At 46.6% G+C, this 24950-nt stretch overlaps 1 protein-coding gene across 1 annotated transcript in view; it reads left to right on the forward strand.

The window, feature by feature from the left end:
- Window positions 1–24538, forward strand: part of tmbim1a (transmembrane BAX inhibitor motif containing 1a) — an 84956-nt gene extending 60418 nt beyond the window's left edge. The window contains exons 5-12 of the mRNA XM_073046277.1: window positions 705–758; window positions 2588–2638; window positions 4097–4136; window positions 5511–5548; window positions 9419–9506; window positions 12964–13059; window positions 20802–20855; window positions 23479–24538. Of these exons, the coding sequence (XP_072902378.1) occupies window positions 705–758; window positions 2588–2638; window positions 4097–4136; window positions 5511–5548; window positions 9419–9506; window positions 12964–13059; window positions 20802–20855; window positions 23479–23622 (565 nt within the window). The 3' untranslated portion in view covers window positions 23623–24538. The remainder of the gene's footprint in view (window positions 1–704; window positions 759–2587; window positions 2639–4096; window positions 4137–5510; window positions 5549–9418; window positions 9507–12963; window positions 13060–20801; window positions 20856–23478) is intronic.
- Window positions 24539–24950: the final 412 nt, after the last annotated feature.

Genomic DNA, 24950 nt, shown 5'->3' on the forward strand with positions numbered 1-24950 from the left:
CTCAATTCCCATCGCTGTGTGTAAGGAGTCTGTATGATCTTCCCATGACTGTGTGGGTTTCCTCCCACACTTCAAAGACGTCCAGGTTAGGGTTAGCAAGTTGGCACCAGAAGCACGACGACAACTTTCAAGATTCAATATTCCTTTCTAGTACTCAAGTGTAAAAGAGAGCAAAATGATTGTTACTCCAGATCTGATGCAGCATAAAAATCACAATAAACTTAAATATATACACACATACATACACAAACAATCCCATAAAAACACAATGTACATCTAAGTATTGAGTGACACGGGCGGGCTGCCTCCAGCACATCCACGGATTTTTGGCCATTGACACAAATGACATGTTTGACTATGTGTCATTGTACATGTGCCAAATAAATAAATCTAGTCTTTTCTTTAAATCAGAGTGCCAAGATTTGTGAAACACTCTCCCGGTCTCCACTCGACACAGGCAGTCCCAAAGCCTGTAAAACGTGGTTTCGGTCTGTTGGCCTTGCTCGTCCCGTTACATGTAAGGTTCGGTCCTGTGATATAAAACGAAGAGGGTTTTGGAACGGGTATGTGGGGGAAGGGTTGTAATCCGGAGGTGTGCTGTAACCACCCACATCCCCCCCCCTCCCCCCACTGCCTGCAAGGGTGCATTTATAAGCTGTGCATCTGTTATCTCTGTTTTCTGATGCCTCTTTATTCTCCAACAGTGAAACTGTCCAAAACTACGTTCAGAGAAACTCGGCCATCTACTGGGCAGCATAGTAAGTAGCAGAACTGCAAAATCCATTGCACCACAGCTAAACGTGGCCTCAGCCACAGCAGGTTACACACACGCAGCAGCCTAGAAGCAGGCCAGTCAGCCCCTCTACTCCCTACTGGGACGTCTTGCTTCTCACCAACCTCCTCACACCTACTTAACATTCCCCCCTTTCTCCCATCAGCATCTCCTTCAGCCCTGGTGTTTAGCCAAAACCTCGGCCATCATCCCCAGCGGGAGTGAGTTCCCCATTTCCCAGGGGGGTGCTGGGGATGGAAGTTTCCCCCGAGTTTCCGATCAGATGCATTAAAGATCCTTGGAGGCTACTGGCTCAGATCTCATCAGCAAGTGAAAACGTCTGCCCTATCAGCATTCCTAATCTCGGCTCTTGTAGCTTTCTCCCCCACTCTCTGTAGTCTGTTGTTTGTGAGATATAAAAATGATTCGGATTGATTTGATGACTTGGATCATTTTTGGGCCCCATGTCTAAGAAAGGATGTGCTGGCGTTGGAGAAAGAACGACCCTGAGAGTGATAGGTTTAACGTGTGATGAGCGTTTGATGGCTCTGAGCCCAGACTATCGGAAACATCCTCTCCGCATCCACTCCATCTAGGCCTTCCAATATCCGATAGGGTTCACGCACCCACCAATCTGATCCCCTCTCGTTCTTCTCATTCTTCTGAACTCCAGAGAGTACAGGCCCAGAGGGATCAAACGCTGCTCATACGTTAACCCTTTCATTCCCAGGATAATTTTTGGTTGTTTTCTCTGGAATGTTAAGCACTGTGTGGGGGGGGGGGACCTTATTAAGGCTAATAAAATAAGGCAGGTACATAGAACAGCACAGCAAAGTACAGACTCTTCAGCCTATGATGTTGTGCTGATCTAGATAAGCCTTCTCCAAAATAAATCCGACGTTTCCCATCTATACAGCTTATAATTATCCATTTTTCTTACATCCACGTGCCTACCCAAGTGTCCCTGTTGTATCAGCCTGTACCACGGCTAATCCTGTGGCCAAAGGTTGTCATCAATGCCCCAGCAGTCTCTTTCCCCCACTTCCCCTAGTAACCTGGGCAATATCCCATACAGCCGCAGCGTCTTATCTAAGTTAAAGTTTTTAGTTTAAGATTGTTTAATGTCATTTCCAGTTCACAAGTGTAAAGGAGATTAAATAATTGTTACTCTGGATCCAACGCAGCACAAATAACACAATAATTAAAAAAACCCAATAAATATAAATACATTGATTGTATGTCCATAAAGTGACACTAGGCACAGGAGTGACTGACAGGAAATGATAAAGTTGTGGTGGTTGGGGGTATGGAAGGTGGAATTTGTGAGTGGAGGTGTGGATCAGCCTTACTGCTTGGGGAATGTAAATGTTTTTTAGGCTGGTGGTCCTGGCTTGGATGCTACGTAGTCCCCACCCTGATGGGAGTGGGGCAGACAGTCCATGAGCTGGGTGGGTGGGGTCGTTCTCGATGTTACTGGCCCCTTTCCTTGATGGTGGGTAGGCTAGTATGGGTGATGCATTGGGCAGGTTTGATCACCCTTGTCGAGCCTTCCTGTTTGCCGCTATGCGGTTTCCATACCGCCTGTTAGGATGCTCTCTAATGTACATCCGTAGGATGATGTGAGTATGGATGTGCAAAGGCCAAGTCTCTTCAGCCTCCTCACAAAGCAGAGGCATTGGTGAGCTTTTCTGATCTATCCTTGATGTTGTTCAGAAGCTCCAGCAGTGCCTCTTTCTTAACCTTGATGTAAAGTTTGTGGGATGGGGGTGATTGTGACTGAGAGAGTTTGGTTCTCACCTTGTTTTTGTCCTGCAGTGCCGTGTTCGTTGTGGTCTACTTTGTCCTGGTCTGCTGTGAGGGGCCCAGGTGAGTCTCTACCACCCCCCGAGAGGCTGACATCGGGGGGGTCTTGGTACCTGATACAGCTCAGGCTCTGAGTCCCCACAATGCAAACATATTTAGAGTCACATAACACAGAAACAGGCTCTTCAGCTGAGCTCACCCATGGTAAGCCGGGTGTCCACACTAAAGTAGTTCCATTTGCCCGTGTTTGGACTGTAACACTTTCCCATTCATGTTCCTCTCCAAACCCAACCTCAGAGGGAGAAAGCCTGTTAGCATTTATCCTACCTGTACCCCTCGTAATCTTGTATACTTCTATCAAATCTGTCCTCATTCTCCTACGCTCCAGGGAATAAAGTTCTAACCTATTCAACCTTTCTTTGTAACTCAGGTCATCAAGTCCCAGCAACATCCTTGTAAATTTTCTCTGTACTCTCTCCTGTGGGTAGGTGACCAGAATGGCAAACAACACTCTAAATTAGGCCTCATCAACTTCCTATAAAATTTAAACATAACATCCCAACTCAGTACTTTGATTTATGGAGGCCAGTGTGCCAAAAGCACTATTTACGAATGACCCTATCTACCACTTTCAACTTTATTGTACCTGCCTGATGAAGGCCAACATGCCAAACACCACCTTCATCACCCTGTCTACCTGTGACGTCACTTTTACTTGTTATCCCTGGTCTCTCAGATCCAGAACACTCAAGGCCCAGGGGATGTTGACTTCCCAAAACTTAATGCCTTAAGGGTCTATAAAACCCTGGTTAGATCACATTTGAAGTACTGTGTTTTGTTCTGGTCACTTCATTATAGGAAGGATGTGGAGGCTTTAAAGAGGGTACAGAGGAGAATTACCAGGTTGCAGCCTGGATTAGAGAGCATGCCTTATGAGGATAGGTTGAGTGAGCTCGGGCTTCTCTCTTTGGAGTGGAGGAGGATGAGAGGTGACCTGATATAAGGGTACAAGATGATGAGAGGCGTAGAAGGAGTGGACCTTTTCCCAGAGCAGCAATAGCTAATATGAGAGAGCATAATTTTAAAGTGATTGAAGGAAAATATAAGGGGGATGATAGCGGTAGGTTTTTTTATGCAGAAAGTGGTGGGTGTGTGGAACACATTGCCGGGGTAGAGGCAGAGACATTAGGGACATTTAAGAGACTCCTGGATAGGCACATGGATGATAGAAAATGGTGGGTTATTTGGGAGGGAAGCATTAGATTGATCTTAGAGTAGGTTAAAAGGTTGGCATATCATCATGGGCCAAAGGAGGGGCTGTACTGCTCTACGTTCTATTTATCCGTGATCTCAGCGGTGAAAGCTCTGTATTGGTGCCAGGGCGTTGTGCTCTTCCCCCAGCATGTGCCTGTATCTCCCAGAGGTGGGAGTACTCAGCACCATATAGAACCCCTTCAGCCCAGTGTCCCAATGCTAGCTCATTGAAACATCCTGTTCCCTGTTTTTTTTTCTCTCACATAGGAGGAAGTTTCCCTGGAATGTGATCCTCCTGGCTGTCTTTGTAAGTATTTCTTGAATTTATTGACTGCTTTTCTTTTGTTAAACCAGCCTTCCAGTTCCAAAATCTTGCAGAGATGCTGATCATAGACCAGCCCAGATCACGACTCTGACCAGCCTGGTATGTGAAGATGTCAGGTACCAGCTTGCCAGAGTCCTCTGACCTGGGCCAGTCTTTCAAGTTGTCCACAGGTGTCGTCCATCTTCAAGATCCCCTGGATGATGTCTTTGGAACTTTTCTTGGTGTTGCCGTAGATCTAGGTTTTTATGGGATGGGGTTGCTAGCTCCATGCCCAACTCTTGCCTGGAGTGAACATTGTCTGTTCCCGAGGCATTGTCTTTACAGTGCATTGTTTAAATTGTCCAAACAGTGTATCATACCACATACTAGGACCAGAGCACTGCTGCAGTGAGGGTTCTGGGCCTAGAACCTGCCACGCAGCGACTTGTCCCGGGCTCAGATTTCACCACCCATCCTGAAGCCACTCCCGATTTCTCCAAATCGGTTTGGAGCCCTGAGCGATCCAACCTCGCATCCGGGCCAGATGTATGGGCATCGGAACTCCTCTGCCTCGGCTTCTCCTCTCCGACTGGCTCACTCCATCTGCGTTGATTCTGCAACGCACCAGCACGGTTTGTCCCTCGAGTTGGCTTCACCTTCGCACGCCCCTTCGTTGTTTGCGGCGATAATTTACCACAATTAACTTCATAAGAAGTGCGATTAGTAATGTCGAACTTCTTGCCTTTTGAACTCCCAGTGAGCTGCCACGTGCGTTCAGTTTCGCCATCTTCAGCCGGAGGTAAATGAATTGGAGTGCTGCAGACGGTCTGGTCACCCCATTACAGGAAGGATGTGGAGGCTTTGCAGAGGGCGCAGAAGAGGTTTACCAGGATTAGACGGCATGTGCTATCACAAAAGTTTGGACAAACCTGGGCTGTTTTCTCTGGAGTGACAGAGGCTGAGGGAGATCTGATGGAGGTTTTTAAAGTAATGAGAGGCACGGTTAGATTAGGCAGCCAGTATCTGTTTCTTCCCAGGATTGAAATGCCCAGTGCTGGAGGTCATTCGTTCCAGGTGAGAGGGGATAAGTTCAAAGGAGATGTGCAGGCCAGTTTTCTACAGGGAATGGTGTGTACCTGGAATGTGCTGCCACACAGGAGGTGAAGCAGATATGACAGAGGGATCTAAGAGGCTCTTAGATAGGCAGGGGAACGTGCAGAGAATATAGTCATTATCAAAGCAGTAGGAATTAGTTTGGTTAAGCATTTAATTACTAGCTTAATTAGGTAGTGCTGTCTTGTTCTATGTTCCAAGAGAGATAATTGCCCGACCCCCTGACTGTTTGGTGATCTAATGTTTTGTTTTCCTTTTCTGCAGACATTGGCCATGTCGTATATGACCGGGATGATCGCCAGGTATGCTCATTGTGGGAATTCTGACCCTGCTGTATTCTGGCCAGTTGGATGGGGAGAGGTCAAGGGGATATGCGTAAACAGAGGGATCTGGAGATGTTTTACGTGGAACAGCCACTGGTTCAGTGTCTTAGAACAGCTTAGAAATATGGCATTGATATATTCTGTGAGTAGGTGGGTTGTAGGTACACACATTACCCTACAGAGTTAACCTACCTTGGAAGGGGCATGGTAGTGTAGCGGTTAGTGTAACTCTTACACTGCCAGGGGCCAGCAATCAGGATTCAATTGCCACTGCTGTGTAAGGAGTTTGTACATTCTCCCCAGGACCACATGGGACTCCCCAGGTTCTCTGCTTTCCTCCCATGTTCCAAAGGACTGGGTCATTGATACAAATCAATATATGTTTCGATGTTTGTACATGCAATAAATAAACCTAATATAATCTAACCTAACCTAACCCCTGGGAGCATTAGATGCCTCAGGGCTTAGAAAGTTGAGGGGGGATCTCACTGAAACCTATCAAACATTGAAAGACCTAGATAGAATGGAATTGGAGAGGATGTTTCCAATAGTGGGAGAGTCTAGGATCATAGGGCACAGTCTCAGGATACAAAGATGCCCCTTTCGAGCAGTGATGAGGGATTTTGTGAATCTGTGGAATTCATTGCCTTAGGCAGCTGTGGAGGTGAGGTCACTGGATATATTTAAAGCAGAGGTTGACAGGTTCTCAATTAGTAAAGGTGCCAAAAGTTATGGAGAGAATAGGTAGAGTGGATAGCCAGCGCCTCTTCCCCAGGGCACCACTGCTCGGTACAAGAGGACATGGCTTTAAGGTAAGGGGAGGGAAGTTCAAGGGGGATATTAGAGGAAGATTTTTTACTCAGAGAATAATTGGTGCGTGGAATGCACTGCCTGAGTCAGTTGTGGAGGCAGATACACTAGTGGAGTTTAAGAGACTACTAGACAGTTATATGGAGGAATTTAAGGTGGGGGGTTATATGGGGGGCAGGGTTTAAGAGTCGGCACAACATTGTGGGCCGAATGGCCTGTACTGTGCTGTATTGTTCTTTGAGAAGACAGAGAATGGGTTGAGAGAGATAATATATCAGCCATGATGGAATGGTGGGGCAGATTCAATGGGCTGACTGGCCCAATTCTGTTCCTGTCTTGTCACAGTGTAGCAACCTAAGTAGGATCTGTTTATTCCTACTCTGAACATTCTGTCCAAGAACCAGTTTGTAATCCATGCAATGTGTTACCCAATCGTGCCCCCGTAGGGTGGTTTTGGTGAGGGGAAGGGTGGTTGACTGAGAGATGGAATCATTACACTGTGTGTTGAGGTAGAACAAGGGTAAACAATGCAGAATTAAAGTGTTACAGTTACAAAGAAAGTGCAGTGTGGGTAGACGGTAAGGGTGAGGTCATAACAAGGTAGATTGTAATGGCTAAAGTCCATCTGACTATTCTAACAAGTGAACAGAAGCAGTCCTTGAGCCTGGTGGGATGTGCTTTCAGGCTTTTGTATCTTCCGCCCAATAGGAGAGGGGGAAGAGAGAATGTCCGGAGTAGGTGGGGTATTTGACCATTCTGGCTGCTTTAACCAAAGCAATGAGAGTATAGACAGAGTCCGTGGAGGTGGAGCTGGTTTCCGTGCTGTGCTGAGCTGTGTCCACAGCTCTCTGCAGCATCTTGTGGCCTTGGACAGAGTAGTTGCCGTACCAGAGATAGGATGCTTTCTGCGGTGCCCCGATTAAAAATTGTTAACGGTCAACAGGATCATCACTAATTTCTTCGCCTCCTGAGTTCGTCGGTGAGCTTTCTTGGCTGGGGCATCTAGATGGTTAGACTAGGACAGGATGGTCACTCCTTGGAATGCAAGTCCCTCAACACCATTGCTGCAGGCAGGAGTGTGTGCACCACCCACTTTCTGAAGTCAGTGGCCAGCTCTTTTGTTTTGCTAACATTGAGGGATAGGTTGTTGCCATAACCCATATCGCCAGGGTTTCTATCTCCATTTCCTCCCAGCCCCATTCTGTGGGGAGTGACACTCATCGTGAAACATCAACAATTCTTTTTACTGAGGTATTGGGAAGTGTAGACAAAGTTCATGGAGGGAAGGCAGGTTTCCATGATGTGCTGAACGGTGCCCCCAACTCTGCAGTGGATGAGTTGAGTATCATTTTCCTTTCAGAGGGGGTGCAGAGGAGATTTACCCTGACGCTGCCGGGGTTATAGACCATGTCTTATGAAGATGGGTTGAGTGAACTAGGACTCTTCTCTTTGGAGTGAAGGGGGGGGGGGGGTGGTGAGAGGTGACTTGATAGAGATGTACAAGATGAGGGTTAGATAGACTGGACAACCAGAGACTTCTACCCAGGGTAGAAATGGCCAATACAAGAGGGCATAAATTTAAGGTGATGTATTGGGGAGGCACATTAGAGGTAAGTTTCTTTACACAGTGGTGGGTGAGGAACACACTGCCAGTGGTGGAGTCAGATACATCGGGGACATGTAAGAAACTCTTAAGGACATATGGATGAAAGAAAACTGGAGGGTGATGTCGGAGGGAAGGGTTAGGCTGATTGTGGGGTAGGTTGAAAGGTCTGTAGAAGATTATGGGCCAAAAGGCCTGCACTGTGCTGTACAATTCTATGTTCTAGATCCCTGGCATCCTCAATCTACGGCTATTTTCCCTAATTCTAGGCTCATCTATCAGTTGAAACAACTTTCCTGCCTCTATCTTATCCATCCCTTTTATAATTTTACATGTTGCTACAATATCCTCTCTCATTCTTCTGAATTCCAGTGTGTATATTCTGAGGTTACTCGATCTCTCTTCGTAAGCCAACTTCCTCGTGTCTGGTATGAACCTGGTGAATCTCCTCTTGTTGCCATGGTTGAGGGTGGGTAATCTCTGTGGTTCTTTGTAAAAAGTACCCAGGACATCTTCAAGGAGCAGTGTCTCAGAAAGGCAGCGTCCATTATTAAAGACCTCCAGCACACAGGACATGCCCTTTTCTCACTGTTACCATCAGGTAGGAGGTACAGAAGCCTGAAGACACACACTCAACGATTCAGGAACAGCTTCTTCCCCTCTGCCAGCCGATTCCTAAATGGACATTGAACCCTTGGATACTTCCTCACTTTTTAACATATATAGTATTTCTGTTTTTTGCATGATTTTAAATCTATTCAATATACGCATACTGTAACTGATTTACAGGTTTCCCCCACTATCCAAAGGTAGAGTATTCCTATGAAATGGTTCGTAAACCGAAATGTCATAAAGTGAAGAAGCAATTACCATTAATTTATATGGGAAAAATTTTTAAGTGTTCCCAGACCCAAAAAATAACCTACCAAATCAAACCAAATAACACATGAAACCTAAAATAACATGAACATATAGTCAAAACAGCAATGATACGATAAATATACAGCCTACATAAAGTAGAACTATTGTTTGTACTGTGTAGTTTCACTTATCAAAATCGGAAAGGCAGCGAGCTGAAATCTATTTGGAGAAAAAATCAGCACGTACACGCATGCGCACACAACTGCCCGCACAAGGCTTCACGGCCATTGTAGTCTTTCTCGGGGTAAACACACGTATAAAGTGGGCTTCTTTTTTTTGTAAAAGCGAAAATCCTCTTTGGTTAGCGAAAACAGGTACCAATGTAGGTCTTTTGTAACAGCGAGCTGTCGTAAAGCGAACGTTCGAAAAACAGGGGCCACCTGTTCTTGATTATTATTTTATGTTGTGTTTTTTTTCTGTATTATGTATTGTATTGAACTGCTGCTGCTAAGTTAACAAATTTCACGTCACATGTCAATGACAGGAAACCTGATTCCGGTTTGTTTATTTTGCAGCTTCTACAGCACCAGGTCTGTTTTCCTCTGCTTGGGAATCACTGCCCTGGTGTGTCTGGGAGTCACTGTATTCTGCTTCCAGACAAAGGTGAGAGTGGTTGAGGGAGAGGGTGTCACATGAGGGTGAACTTGAAAGCCATGCTCTCTACTCACTGCAACCATAGACCGGAGATATAGGTACAGGAGCTTTAGATGTCACAACACCAGGTTCAGGAACAGTTATTACCCTTCAGCTATCAGGCTCCTGTTGATCAGAGATAGTGTCACGGCTGCAGAAAAGGAGGAGACATGGAGGGATTGTATACTGAGTCTCTGTGGGTGGAAGTTAGGAACAGGAAGGGGTCAGTAACTCTACTGGGTGTTTTTTATAGACCACCCAATAATAAGAGGGACATCGAGGAGCAAATAGGGAGACAGATTCTGGAAAGGTGTAATAATAACAGGGTTGTTGTGGTGGGAGATTTTAATTTCCCAAATATCGATTGGCATGTCTCTAGAGCGAGGGGTTTAGATGGGCTGGAGTTTGTTAGGTGTGTTCAGGAATATGTAGATAAGCCTACAAGAGAAGAGGCTGTACTTGATCTGATATTGGGAAATTAAACTGGTCAGGTGTCAGATCTCTCAGTGGGAGAGCATTTTGGAGATAGTGATCACAATTCTTTCTCCTTTACCATAGCATCAGAGAGGAATAGGAACAGACACTTTAGGAAAGTGTTAAATTTGAGTAAGGGGAAATATGAGGCTATCAGGCAGGAACTTGGAAGCATAAATTGGAAACAGATGTTCTCAGGGAAACGTTTGGAAGAAATGTGGCAAACGTTCAGGGGATAGTTGCGTGAGTCCTGCATAGGTACGTTCCAATGAGCCGGGAAGGATGGTAGGGTACAGGAACCGCGGTGTACAAAGGCTGTAATAAATCTAGTCAAGAGGGGAAAAAAAGCTTACATAAGGTTCAAAAATCTCGGTAATGATAGAGATCTATAAGATTATAAGGCTAGCAGGAAGGAGTTTAAGAATGAAATTAAGGGAGCCAGAAGGGGCCATGAGAAGGCCTTGGCGAACAGGATTCAGGAAAACCACATTCTACAAGTCTATGAAGAGCAAGAGTATAAGACGTGAGAGAATAGGACCAATCAAGTATGACATTGGAAAAGTGTGTATGGCACTGGAGGAGATAGCAAAGGTACTTAATGAATACTTTGCTACAGTATTCACTATGGAGAAGGATCTTGGCGATTGTAAGGATGACTTACAGTGGACCAAAAAGCTTGATATTAAGAAAGGATGTGCTGGAGCTTTTGGAAAGTATCAAGTTGGATAAGTCACTGGGATTGGACGAGATGTACCCCAGCTACAGTGGGAGGCGAGGGAGAAGATTGCTGAGCCTCTGGTGATGATCTTTGCAATGTCAATGGGGACGGGAGAGGTTGGAGGTTGGGGACCGCAGAATAGGAGGGTTGCAGATGTTGTTCCTTTAATCAAGAAAGGGAGTAGCGATAGCCCAGGAAATTATAGACCAGTGAGTCTTTCTTCAGTGGTTGGTAAGTTAATAGAGAAGATCCTGAAGGTAGGATTTATGAACATTTGGAGAGGCATAATATGATTAGGATTAGTCAGCATGGCTTTGTCAAAGGCAGGTCGTGTCTTATGAGCCTGATTGAATTTTTTGAGGATGCGACTAAACACATTGATGAAGGAAGAGCAGTAGATGTAGTGTATATGGATTTCAGCAAGGCATTTGATAAGGTACCCCATGCAAGGCTTATTGAGAAAGTAAGGAGGCATGGGATCCAAGGGGACCTTGCTTTGTGGATCCAGAATTGGCTTGCCCACAGAAGGCAAAGAGTGGTTGTAGACAGGTCATATTCTGCATGGAGGTTGGTGACCAGTGGAGTGACTCAGGGATCTGTTCTGTGATCCCTACCCTTTGTGATTTTTATAAATGACCTGGATGAGGAAGTGGAGGGAGGGTAAATTTGCTGATGACACAAATGTTGGGGGTGTTGTCGATAATGTGGAAGGCTGTCAGAGGTTACAGCGGGACATTGATAGGATGCAAAACTGGGCTGAGAAGTGGCAGATGGAGTTCAACCCAGATAAGTGTGAGGTGGCTCATTTTGGTAGGTCAAATATGATGGCAGAATATAGTATTAATGGTAAGACTCTTGGCAGTGTGGAGGATCATAGGGAACTTGGGGTCTGAGTCCATAGGACACTTAAAGCTGCTGTGCAGGGTGACTCTGGTCAAGAAAGAATATGGCCTTCATCAATCGTGGGATTGAGTTTAGGTACCAAGAGGTAATGTTGCTGCTATATAGGACCCTGGTCAGACCCCACTTGGAGTACTGTGCTCAGTTCTGGTTGCCTCACTACAGGAAGGACGTGGAAACCATAGAAAGGGTGCAGAGGAGATTTACAAGGATGTTGCCTGGATTGGGGAGCATGCCTATGAGAATAGGTTGAGTGAACTTGGCCTTTTCTCCTTGGAGTGACGGAGGATGAGAGGTGACCTGATAGAGGTGTACAAGATGATGAGAGGCATTGATTGTGTGGATAGTCAGAGGCTTTTTCCCAGGGCTGAAATGGCTAGCACGAGAGGACACAGGTTTAAGGTGCTTGGAAGCAGGTACAGAGGAGATGTCAGGGGTAAGTTTTTTTATGTGGATAGTGGTGAGTGCGTGAAATGGGCTGTTGGCGATGGTGGTGGAGGCGGATATGATAGGGTCTTTTAAGAGACTCCTGGACAGGTACATGGAGCTTAGAAAAATAGAGGGCTATGGGTAACCCTAGGTAATTTTTATGGTAAGGACTTGTCTGGCACAGCTTTGTGGGCCGAAGGGCCTGTATTGTGCTGTAGGTTTTCTATGTTTCTAACTTCACTCACCACAATTCTGAGCGGGCTCCACAATCTATGTGGATTCACTTTCAAGTATTCCACAACTCACAGTCTCAATATTTTTTAAAAATATTGTTGTATTTGCACAGTTTATCTTCCTTTTGCACATTTGTTTTTCCAGTCTTTGTAGTTTTTCATTGATTCTTACTTATTTTCTTTTATCGCTGCGAATGACCACAAGAAAATGAAGCTGAGGATTGTATATAGTGATAGATACGTCCTTTGATAGTAAATTTGAATAACGAGATGGCGATTTGACGCTGTCAGGTTAGTAGAAAAGTGCAGGCACAGTCTACCATCACTTCAGGACAAAGAAGTGGGCAGGGAGATTGTTGCTGTGATTTACCCACCCAGCAAGCTGCCCTTTTCCAAAAGATTCTTTCTGGAAGCTGCTATTTTCCCAAAGAACTCTATAACTCATGTTCTCATCATCATCATCATTATTATTTTGTATTTGCAAAGTATGCCACTTTTTGCACATTGTATTTTGTCTTTGTGTGTAGTTTTTCATTGATTCTGTTGTATTTCTTTGTATCTATCATGAATGCCTGCAAGAAAATGAATCTGCGTATAGTACGGTATATGGTGACTCGTATGTACTTCGATAATAAATTTACTTTGAACTTTAATCATGGCCATTCCATTACAGGTGGATTTCACATCGTGCGGGGGTTTGTTCTGTGCTCTCGGAATTGGCCTGTTTGTCTCCGGGATCGTGATCACCATCGTCCTGTCGTTCCATTATGTGCGTGAGAATGCGGGAGTGGTGTTGAGGGGGAAGTGGGTGGGGCCCTGATTTTACGTGGACAAGGTACAGGCAAGGGAGGAGTCTTCTTGAGTGAGTGAGTCTTCAGAGAGTGAGTCTTCAGAGAGTGAGTCTTCAGAGAGTGAGTCTTCTCTTGGGTGGAGAATTCTGAATCAGAATAAGATCGGAAGACAGAGGAGCAAAATTAGGCCATTTGGCCCATTGAGTCTGCTCTGCCATTCCATCATGACTGATTTATTATCCTTCTCAACCCCATTTTTCCAGCCTTCTACCCATAATCTTTGACATCCTCACTAATCAAGAACCTATCAACCTCTGCTTTTAATATAGCCGGCAACTTGGCCCCACAACTGGCTGTGATAGTGAAAGTCCACCTGACTAAATAAAGTACCTCCCCACTTCTGTTCTAAAGGGACCTCCTTCTAGTGTGAGGCTGTGCCCTCATATCACTGATAAATGCCGTGAAATTTTGCAGCAGCAGTACAGTGCAACACATAAATCTAATAGAAATATATAAAAAGCATGAAATTAATGCAAAAATAGTGAGGTGGTGTTTGTGGGTTCATTCTCCATTCAGAAATCTGGTGGCGGAGGGGAAGAAAGGGAAGGAGGAAGGACACCGGGAGAGATGATGGGCAGGCAATAGGAACAGAAGGGGTAAGAGAAGAGCCAGAATAATGAAGTGGGGAGGGGGGGGGGATTACCATAAGTTTGAGAAATCAATGCTGATGGTCAGATGGGAGGGTACCCAGACGAAATAGGAGGTGTTGCTTCTCCAACCTGACTGTGGCCTCATTGTGGCAGTAGAGAGATTTGTGGACTAGTGTGCCAGGGTAGGAATGGGAAGATGAATTAAGAGCAAATGTTCGTGACAAAGCAGTCCCTCGGAGTCTCACCGATGTAGAGGAAGCTCAGAGTACAGTAGATGACCCTCACCTGGCAGGACAGTTTGAGGCCCTGGGTGGTGGTGAGAGGAGGCATGGCTCTGCTCCCACTTAAAGGAACGATAAGTGGATAAGGGGGTCATGTAGACAGCGATTGCTAATGAAAGTGAAAAAGAGGGAAAGGGAAAAATGTACTTAGTGTTGTGATCCTGTTGAAGGTGGTGGAAGTTGCAGAGAATGAGGACATGTGTAAGATGTGGTGAGGGTGGAAGTCCGGAAAATGGAAGAGGTGAGGCTGGGGGCAGTATCGATGGTGGAGAAAGGGAAACTCTGCTCACTGAAGGAGGAGGACATCTCTAATGTTCCTGAAAGAAAAGTGTCATCCTGGGAGCAGATGCGGTGGAGATAAATGAATTGAGAGGATGGAATGGTAGTACAAGTGACAGGGTGGGAAGAAGAGTTTCGGCCGGTGGCCTTTCCGGACATCGGATGCTTGGAGGAGAGGTCTTCAGTCAGGTTCATTGCCCGAGGATAAAAGGCAGCAGCACATTGCGTGGCGAGAGAGAGCCTTGACCAGTGACCAGTCAGCGTTTGGGATTGATTAGTAACAGCAATGCAATTAAAGGAGGCCAGGGGTAAGCACAGCGGCCATACTCTGTGTGGACATCGTCAGAGTGGTGATCTTGAGCTTTAGCTCTTCGAGGCTTCAGCCGAGAAAGCAAAGGAACGAAAATCTCAGGTTTTTTTCCTGTTTGATATCTGCTCAGCTAGGACAGTAGGGAATCCAGGCAGGATATTCGAATGCTCCTCTTGCGGGATGTGGGAAGGCTGGGAGACCTCCAATGACACCGGCGACTACAACTGCAAGAAGTGAATCCAGCTGCAGTGTCTAACAATCCGCGTTAAGGAGTTGGAGCATTTGGGAGGCTGAGGGGGTGACAGACAGGGCATGCAGAGAGGTAGTTACACTGAAGGTGCAGGACACAGGGAACTGGGTAACAGTCTGGAAGAGGAAAGGGGTTAGTGACCCAGTGCAGAGTACCCCTGTGGCCACCCCCCCTCAACAACAGGTATATCACTTTGGATACTGTTGGGGGGGGGGGAGGGAGGCTGGGATGACCTAACAGGAAAGTCATAGAGGTTGGGTCTCTGGCACTGAGTCTGCCTCTGACTCAGAGGAGAATTGGGGAGAAGAGGCACGCTATGGTGTTCGGGGATTCGTTAGGGAAACAGACAGGAGGTTCTTTGGTGAGAACAAGAGTCCCGTTGCCTTCTGGGTGCCAGGGTCCGAGATATCTTGGGTCGAGTCCTCGGCATTCTTAAGTGGGATGGTGAACAGCCATAAGTCGTGGCCCATGTAGATACCAGTGACATGGGTAGGATTAGTGATGAGGTTCTGCACAGGGAGTTAGGTGCTAAGTTAAAGGGCTGGGCCTCCAGGGTTGTGATCTCAGGATGGCTACCCGTGCTACATGCTAGTGAGGCCAGACCAGGAAGATTATACAGTTTAATACGTGGCTAAGGAGTTAGTGTAGGAGGGAGACCATAAGATTTTGGATCATTGGGTTCTCTTCCAGGGAAGGTGGGACCTGGACAGAAGGGATGGTTTGCACCTGAACTGCAGGCGGACTAATATCCTAGAGGGAGGGTTTGTTAATTCTGCACAGTGGGGTTTCATCTAGAGTTGCTCGGGAATGGGAACCAGAGTGCCAGAACAGTTAGTGAAGAGGTTGTGGAGACATATGTTGGTAGCACCTCAGACAAAGTTAGTAATCAAAAGGTTGAGCGTGGTGTGACTAGAGTCCTTAGCTGTGTATATTTCAATGCAAGAAGCACCGTAGGAAAGGTGGATGATAGTGCTGAAGATGAGGTAGCCGGTTTACAAACAGAGGCAATGTGTAGTGAAAAGAGGCTGTTGACAGGGCAAAATTGCAGTCAGCAGGATGAGTTGCAACGTAAAATGTGGCAAAATCACAAAGACTGAATACAAGACCGAAGGGATTGTGTCTGAATGCGCACAGTATACGGAATAAGGTAGATGAACTTGCAGTACCATTGCAGATTGGCGAGTATGATGTGGGCGTCACTGAATCATGGCTGGAAGATCATAGCTGGGAGCATAACGCCCAAGGATACACATTGTATCAAAAGGACAGGCAGGAAGGCAGAGAGGGTGGTGTTGCTCTGTTGGTAAAAAATGAAATCAAATCATTAGAAAGAGGGGACAGAGGGTCGGATGATGTTGAATCATTGTGGATCGAGCTAAAGAACTGCAAGGGTAAAAAGACCCTGATGGGAGATGTATACAGACCCCCAAACAGGAGTAAGGATGGGGTTTACAAATTACAATGGGAGATAGAAAATGCATGCCAAAAAGGCAATGTTAAATAGTCATGGGGAACTTCAATATGTAGGTAGATTGGGAAAATCACGTTGGTGCAAGATTCCAGGAGGGTGAATTTCTAGAGTGCCTATGAGATGGCTTTTTAGAGCAGCTCGTGGGAGCCCACTAGGGGATCAGCTATTCTGGATTGGGTGTTGTGCAATGAACCAGATTAGAGAGCTTAAGGAAAAAAAGACCCTAGAACACGTGATTGTAATATGATGGAGTTCACCCCAAAATTTGAGAAGAAGTGGCTAAAGTCAGATATATTAGTGTTATAGTGGACTAAAGGGAGTTACAGAGGCATGAAAGCGGAGTTGGCCAGTGTTGATTGGAAATGAACACTGGCAGGGATGACAGCAGAGCAGCAATGGCTGGAATTTCTGGAAGCAATTTGGAAGACACAGGATATATACATCCCAAAGAGGAGGAACGATTGTAAAGGAAAGATGACACAACCATGGCTAACAAGAGAAGTCAAAGCCAACATAAAAGCCAAAGAGAGGGCATATAGTAGAGCAAAAATTAGTGGGGAGTTAGAGGATTGGGAAGCTTTTCAAAATGAACAGAACATAACTGAAAAGGTCATTAAGAAGGTAAAGATGGAATACGAAAGTAAGCTAGCCAATAATATTAAAGAGGATACCAAAAGTTTCTTCAGATACATAAAATGTAAAAGAGAGGCAAGGGTGAATATTGGACCTCTAGAAAATGATGCTGGAAAGATAGTAAAGGGGGACCAGGAAGTGGCAGACGAACTGAATAAGTATTTTGTATCACTGTGGAAGACACTAGTGGTATGGTGGAAGTTCCAGGTTTCAGAGTTCATGAAGTTAACATACCAGGAGAGAAGGTTCTTGGGAAACTGAAATAGTCTGGCAGATGGTGTATACCCCAGAGATCTGAAAGAGGTGGCTGAGGAGACCCTGGAGGCATTAGTTATGATCTTTCAAGAATCACTAGATTCAGAATAGTTCTGGAAGACTGAAAAATTGCAAATGTCGCTGCACTCTTCAAGAGGCAGAAGAAAGGAAACTATAGGCCAATTAGCCCGTCCTCAATGGATGGGAAGATGTTAGAGTTGTATTAAGGCTGAGGTCTCAGGGTACTTGGAGGCACATGATAAAATAGGCCTTACTCAGCATGGTTTTGAGGGAAAATATTGCCTGCCAAATCTGTTGGAATTCTTTGAAGAAATAACAAGCAGGGTAGACAAAGGATGTTGTGTACTTGGTTACTCAGAAGGCCCTTGACAAAGTGTCGCACATGAGGCTGGTTAACAAGCTATGAGCCCATAGATAAAGCAGTGGCTGATTGGCAGGAGGCAAAGGGAGGCTGGCTGCCAGTGACTAATGGTGTTCCACAGGGGTCTGATTATTTTTACATTATACGTCAGTGATTTGGATGATGGAATTGATGGCTTTGTTGCAAAGTTTGCAGCCAATATCAAGATAGGTGGAGGGGCAGGTTGTTTTGAGGAAGTAGAGAAGCTACAGAAGGGCTTAGGATAATGGGTAAAGAAATGGCAGGTTGAATGCAGTGCCAGGAAGTGAATGGTCATGCACTTTGGTAGAAGTAATGAAAGGATTGACTATTTTCTAAATGAAGAGAAAGTACAGAAAATTGAGGTGCAAAGGAACTTGGGAGTCCTTGTGCAGGTTGAGTCTGTGGTGAGGAAGGCAAGTGCAATGTTGGCATTCACTAGAATATAAAAGCAAGGATGGAATGTTGAAATGTTACAGAACACCGGTGAGGTCTCACTTGGAACGTTGTGAGTAGGTTTGTGCCCCTTAGAAAGGATGAGCTGAAATTGGAGAGGGGGTTCAAAGGAGTTTCACGAGAATGATTCCAGGATTGAATGACTTGTCATATGACGAGTGTTTGACGACTCTGGGCCTGTATTCACAGAAATTCAGAAGAATGAGGGGGACCTCACTGAAATGGTGAAAGGCCTTGATAGAGTGGATGTCGAGAGGATGTTTCCTCTGGTGGAAGAGCCCAAGACCAGAGGATACAGTCTCAGAATAGAGGGGCATCCTTTTAGAATGGAGATGAGGAGGAATTTCTTTAGCCAGAGAGTGGTGAATCTGTGGAATTCATTGCCACAGGCAGTTATGGAGGCCAAATCTCCATAAGGCAGAGGCTGATAGATTCTTGATTCGTCGGGGCATGAAGGGATGTGGGGAAAAGGCAGGCAATGGGGTCTGAGAGGAAAATTGAATCAGCTATGATGAAATGGCAGAGCAGACTCAATGGGCCAAAATGGCCTAATTTTGCTCCTATATCTTATGGTCTTGTGAAAGTAGTCAAGGTGGCTGTGAGAGTCTCTAGTTCTGTAAAACGTATCAGTTTGACTCCAAAGATAGAAACGGAGATCGCAGAAAGGGGAAGAGATGTCAGAGATGGAGGAAGTAAATGTGAGAGCAGGGTTGAAGTTGGAGAAAAAAATTAATGAAATGGACAAGCTCAGCAAGGGTGCAGACAGTGGCACAAGGGGGGTGATAGAGAAAAGAGTAAGAAGACCATGGGACATCGGAGCAGCATTAGGCCATTCGGACCATCGGGTCTGCCCCACCATTCCACCACGGCTGATTTATTACCCTCAATCCCCATTCCTTTTCTCCAACTCTTCCTGCGATGCTCGTCAGTTTCATCAACTTTACCTTCAACTTCCACTCCGACCTTGCATTCACTTCGTCCATTTCTGAGACCTCTCTCCCCTTTCTTGATCTCTCTGTTTCCATTTTCGGGGACAAACTGTCTACTGATAACTTATAAACCTACTGACTCTCATTGTACCTTTTCCCTGTTCATTTGCCTCCCTTGTATCTGTTCCCAGGATGACGCTTTCCTTTCCAGAACATCAGGGATGTCTACGTTCCTCTATGAATGGGGTTTCCCTTCCTCCTCCATTGATACTGCCCTCACCTGCAACCCCTCTATTTCCCAGACAACTACACTCACCCCATCTTCCCACCATCATAAAAGGGATTGAGTTCCTCTTGTCCTCACCTACCACCCCATAGTCTTCACATCCAGCACATCATTCTCGGCAATTTCTGCCATCTTCAATGGGAGCCTACCACCAAACACATCTTTACCTCCACCCACTATCTGCTTTCCGTAGGAATTGGTCCCTCTGTTATACCCTTGTCTATTCACCCCTCCCCACTAATCTCCCTCCTGGCACTTACCCCTGCTAGTGGAAGAAGCATTACACCTGCCCGTTCACCCCCTCCCCCAGCTCCATTCTAGGCCCCAAACAATCCTTCCAGCTGAGGCAACAATTCACCTGCGAACCTGTTAGGGTTTTCTACTTTATTCAATGCTCCCGTTGTGGCCTCCTCTACACTGGTGAGACTCAAGTGAGTCTCCATCCACAACAAGCAGGATTTCCTGGTGGCCAATCATTTTAATTATAATCCCCATTCCCATTCCAACATGGCCTCCGCTATGCTACAATGTGGCTGCTCTCAGATTGGAGGAGCAACACCTCGTATTCCATCAGGATGGTCTCCAGCCTGAAGGCCTGAACATCAATGTCTCTAACTTCCAATAATTTCCCCCCCACTCCTCCTTCCCTCTTCTATTCCCTGTTCTGGCACCCCTCTTCCCTTTTCTCTTCTCACTTGCCTAACACCTCCCCTGCATTCCTCCTCCTTTCCTTTTTCCCATGGTGCCCCCTTCTATCAGATTCCTTCTTTTTTGGCCCTGAGACCAAGGTTGTACTCCATCTGCCAGACCCTCGCCCACTCACAACCTGTCGACGTATCTCTCTGCAGACTCTATCTTCTACACAATTTGCTTTTCCACTCAATTTAGTGTCATCAGCAAGATGTACTACACTCGGTCCCGTCTTCCAGATTGTTAATGTACATCATCAACAGACTATAAGTCTGTTCATAAGAGCAGAATTAGGCTATTTGAGTCTGCTCCACCTTCAACTATCTCTGTTTGAAATGTACGTCCTTCTATTCTGAGGCAGTTGCTCTCTGGTCCTAGACACCTCCAGGATAAGAAACTTCTTCTCCACATCCACTCTATCTAGTCCTTTCAACATTCAGCACATTTCAATGAAATTCCCCTCATCTTTCTAAACTCCAGCGAGTGCAGGCCTAGAGCCATCAATTACCCCTTGTGCATTAACCCTTTCATTTCTGGGATCATTCTCCTGAACCCCCGAGGTCAGCTGAGACTCGGTAGTGGTGCACGGTCGCGATGACATTGAAGTACTGTGATTCTCCCAGTGACGGTGTTCCTGCGGTGCTGTTGGGGAGTGCCGCCCCTGGCTTTGACCCAACGATGATGAAGGAAGAGAGTCAGGAAGGCAGTCTGTGGGTGGCGGTGGTGCTTCCATGTTCCTGTTGCCCTTCCTGAGTGAGAGGCCGTGGTTTGTGACTGCTACCGTTTAATACTGAACTTTGGAATAACCTGCTTGTTCTGGGTTTCTGCAGGTTCCATGGCTCCACACGGTGTACGCTGCAATCGCTGCCATTGTCTTCACCCTGGTGAGTGATGCCGTCTGTTCATTGAGTCTTACCCCTGACTTTCTCTCCAGGGTCCGACACAGAGTGAAGCTCCCTCTACACCGTCCCATCACATACTCCCAGGGTCAGACACAGAGTGAAGCTCCCTCCACACTGTCCCATCACACACTCCCAGGGTCAGACACAGAGTGAAGCTCCCTCCACACCGTCCCATCACACACTCCCAGGGTCAGACACAGAGTGAAGCTCCCTCCACACCGTCCCATCACATACTCCCAGGGTCCGACACAGAGTGAAGCTCCCTCCACACCGTCCCATCACACACTCCCAGGGTCAGACACAGAGTGAAGCTCCCTCTACACTGTCCCATCACACACTCCCAGGGTAAGACACAGAGTGAAGCTCCCTCCACACCGTCCCATCACATACTCCCAGGGTCAGACACAGAGTGAAGCTCCCTCTACACTGTCCCATCACACACTCCCAGGGTAAGACACAGAGTGAAGCTCCCTCCACACCGTCCCATCACACACTCCCAGGGTCAGACACAGAGTGACTCTCCCTCCACACTGTCCCATCACACACTCCCAGGGTCAGACACAGAGTGAAGCTCCCTCCACACCGTCCCATCACACACTCCCAGGGTCAGACACAGAGTGAATCTCCCTCTACACCGTCCCATCACACACTCCCAGGGTCAGACACAGAGTGACTCTCCCTCTACACTGTCCCATCACACACTCCCGGGGTCAGACAGAGTGAAGCTCCCTCTACACTGTCCCATCACACACTCCCAGGGTCAGACACAGAGTGAAGCTCCCTCCACACTGTTCCATCACTCACTCCCAGGGTCAGACACAGAGTGAAGCTCCCTCTACACCATCCCATCACACACTCCCAGGGTCAGACACAAAGTGAAGCTCCCTCTACACTGTCCCATCACACACTCCCAGGATCAGACACAGAGTGAAGCTCCCTCTACACTGTCCCATCACACACTCCCAGGGTCAGACACAGAGTGAAGCTCCCTCTACACCGTCCCATCACACACTCCCAGGGTCAGACACAGAGTGAAGCTCCCTCTACACTGTCCCATCACACACTCCCGGGGTCAGACACAGAGTGACTCTCCCTCTACACTGTCCCATCACACACTCCCGGGGTCAGACAGTGTGAAGCTCCCTCTACACTGTCCCATCACACACTCCCAGGATCAGACACAGAGTGAAGCTCCCTCTACACTGTCCCATCACACACTCCCAGGGTCAGACACAGAGTGAAGCTCCCTCCACACCGTCCCATCACACACTCCCAGGGTCAGACACAGAGTGAAGCTCCCTCTACACCGTCCCATCACACACTCCCAGGGTCAGACACAGAGTGAAGCTCCCTCTACACCGTCCCATCACACACTCCCAGGGTCAGACACAGAGTGAAGCTCCCTCTACACCGTCCCATCACTCACTCCTGGGGTCTGATTCCTTTGCTTATCACGTGTACATCTGAAATACATTGCCCTAGAATGTGCTGGGGGCAGCTGGCGAGTGTCACCACACATTCCAGCACCAACATCACGTGTCCGCAACATTCAGCAAAACACAACAGATCAAAAAAAGACGACAAGAAAATGAGCCCCTTTTTCACCCTCCCACCTCCCCTCACCCATTAACACATACAGACCAGCCTCCAACCCCACGACAGGCCGCCTCTGGGCCTCTGGTCCTTCGCCCTGGACACTCAGATTCACAGACACTGGGCCTCTTCTTCCTTGTCTTCATTTTCTTCTCTCTCCTCACTCCTCTATCCTTCTCTCTTCCCCCCACCTTTTATAGAACATAGAAAAGTATAGTTCAGTACAGTCCCTTTGGCCTATGAAGTTTTTACTGACCACTTAACCTGCTCTAAGATCAATCTAACCCTTCCCTCCCACATAGCCCTTCATTTTTCTATCATCCGTGTGCCTATCTTAAGAGTCTCTTAAATATCCGGAATGTATCTGCCCCTACTACCACTCCTGGAAGAGTGAGTAAAGCACCCTCTGCACCATCCCATTGCACTCTCTCAGGGTAGGGACAGCTTAGTTTGGACACAGAGTTAACCTTTTTTGCATACTGTCCCTTCATAATTCCCATGACAGCATGGATTAGATACAGATTAAAGCCCCCACCACTGTGTATTTAAAAGAAAAACTGCTTCTGACTTCCCACTGAGAGTGTAGCGGTCAGCGTGGCACTCTTACAGCTCGAGGCACCGGAGTTTGGGGTTCAGTTCCGGCGTCCCCTGTGAGCAAGTTGGTATGCTCCTTCACGTGTGTGCGTGGGTTTCCTCCGGGGGCATCAGTTTCCTCCCAGCCTAGCCCAAAGTTGTTAGGTTAATTGGTCACTGTAAATTGTCCTAAAATTAGGCTAGGGTTAAATAGGTAGGTTGCTGGGTGATGCAGCCTGTAGGGCTGAAAGGGCCTTCAAGGGCTGTATCTACAAATAAATAAACTGTTAAAAATCCTCCCATATTCTCCTCCAGTCACCTTCATATTGGCCATTTCTGCCCTTTTGCTTCTCCTCGTTCCTATTCCCTCACCTCCACCTCTCCCTCCCACCACCAGCCCCTCATTAATTGCCTCTCTCACCCTCTTCCTCTCTTGTAGTTCTTGGCATTTGACACCCAGCTGATCCTGGGGAACCGACGACACTCTATCAGTCCAGAGGAGTATGTCTACGGTGCTCTGAGGCTCTACACAGACATTGTGAACATCTTCATCAACCTTCTTCAGCTGTTTGGCTCCAGATAATGGCGGAGGGAGAGGCTGTGACCCCACCCTCTTTCCCGGACTCTCTCCACCTCTCCCTTGTGTAAAATAGTCCACTGTGTCTCAGGTTAGGTTAGGCTATTGGTCCTGTTGCTGGAGTTCCCAGTGTCACGGGAAGGGTGTCCCTCTCACCCGCTCGCCCTCCAATGCTGTAAATAGCAGAAGGTTTCGGAAACACTCTGATGGCTGGGCAGCCTCCGTGAAGAAGGAAAGAGAACGAATGTTTCAGGTCAGTGGGTTCCACTACAGGTTAAGTCTGGTTTATTTACTTTAGGCCAGCCCTTCCAGTTCTGACCCAAAACACAGAAGGTAGAACTGTACCGTGCAGTACAGGCCCTTCGAACCTGTGTACCCTTCGGGTGCTCTGCTTTCCTCCCACAGTCCAATGATGTACTGGTTACTAGGTTAATTGGTCAGTGTTAATTGTCCTGTGATTAGGCTAGGGTTAAATAAGTGGGTTGCTGGGTGAATCGGCATGTTGATCCATTTATTCTTCTATCAATCAGTCAATCAATAAATAAACATACTCCATAATCAATCTAACCTCTCCCTCCTACACAGTGCCATAGCCTCCCTTTTTATCTATGTGCCTGAATCTCTTCAATGTCCCTATTGTAACAACCTCTACCACTACCCCTACCCTGGCAACAAATGCCACTCACCCAAACCTTAAAAGTACAGTAAATTTATTTATTATGAAAGTACATATATGCCACCACATACTACCCAGAGATTCATTTTCTTATGTGCATTCACAGTAGATACAAAGAAACATGATACAATCAATAAAAAATACTGTTGTGTAGCTGTTAGCACAATGCTATCACAGCTCAGGGCACCAGTGTTTGGGGTTCAGTTCCAACGTTTGTACGTTCCTCTGGGTGCTCCAGTTTCCTCGCAGATTACTAGGTTACTAGGTTAATTGGTCACTGTAAATGGTCCTGTGATAAGAACAGGGTTCAATAGGTTGGTTGCTAAGTGGTGTGACTCGTTGGACCAAAGGGCCCGTTTTGTCCTGTATCTCTAAGTTAATAAATGAAAATAAATTTTAAAAACTTCCCACAAGCAAAGATAGACAAACATCCAGTGTGGAAAAGAAGACAAACTGTGCAAATACAAAGTGAATTTAAAGTTTCTGTCCCTGCCCACCTCCAATCCCCTGATGAGGACTGGCTCATGGATTTCTACTTCCCTCTAATCAGGTTTTGCTGACGTTGAGTGAGAGGTGGTCATTGTTGCACCAATCAGCCAGACTTTCGGTCTCCTTCCTCTATGCCGATTCATCATCACCTTTGATTCGGCCAACTTCA

This window comes from Hemitrygon akajei, chromosome 5, assembly GCF_048418815.1.
Source record: "Hemitrygon akajei chromosome 5, sHemAka1.3, whole genome shotgun sequence".
Lineage (NCBI taxonomy): Eukaryota > Metazoa > Chordata > Chondrichthyes > Myliobatiformes > Dasyatidae > Hemitrygon > Hemitrygon akajei.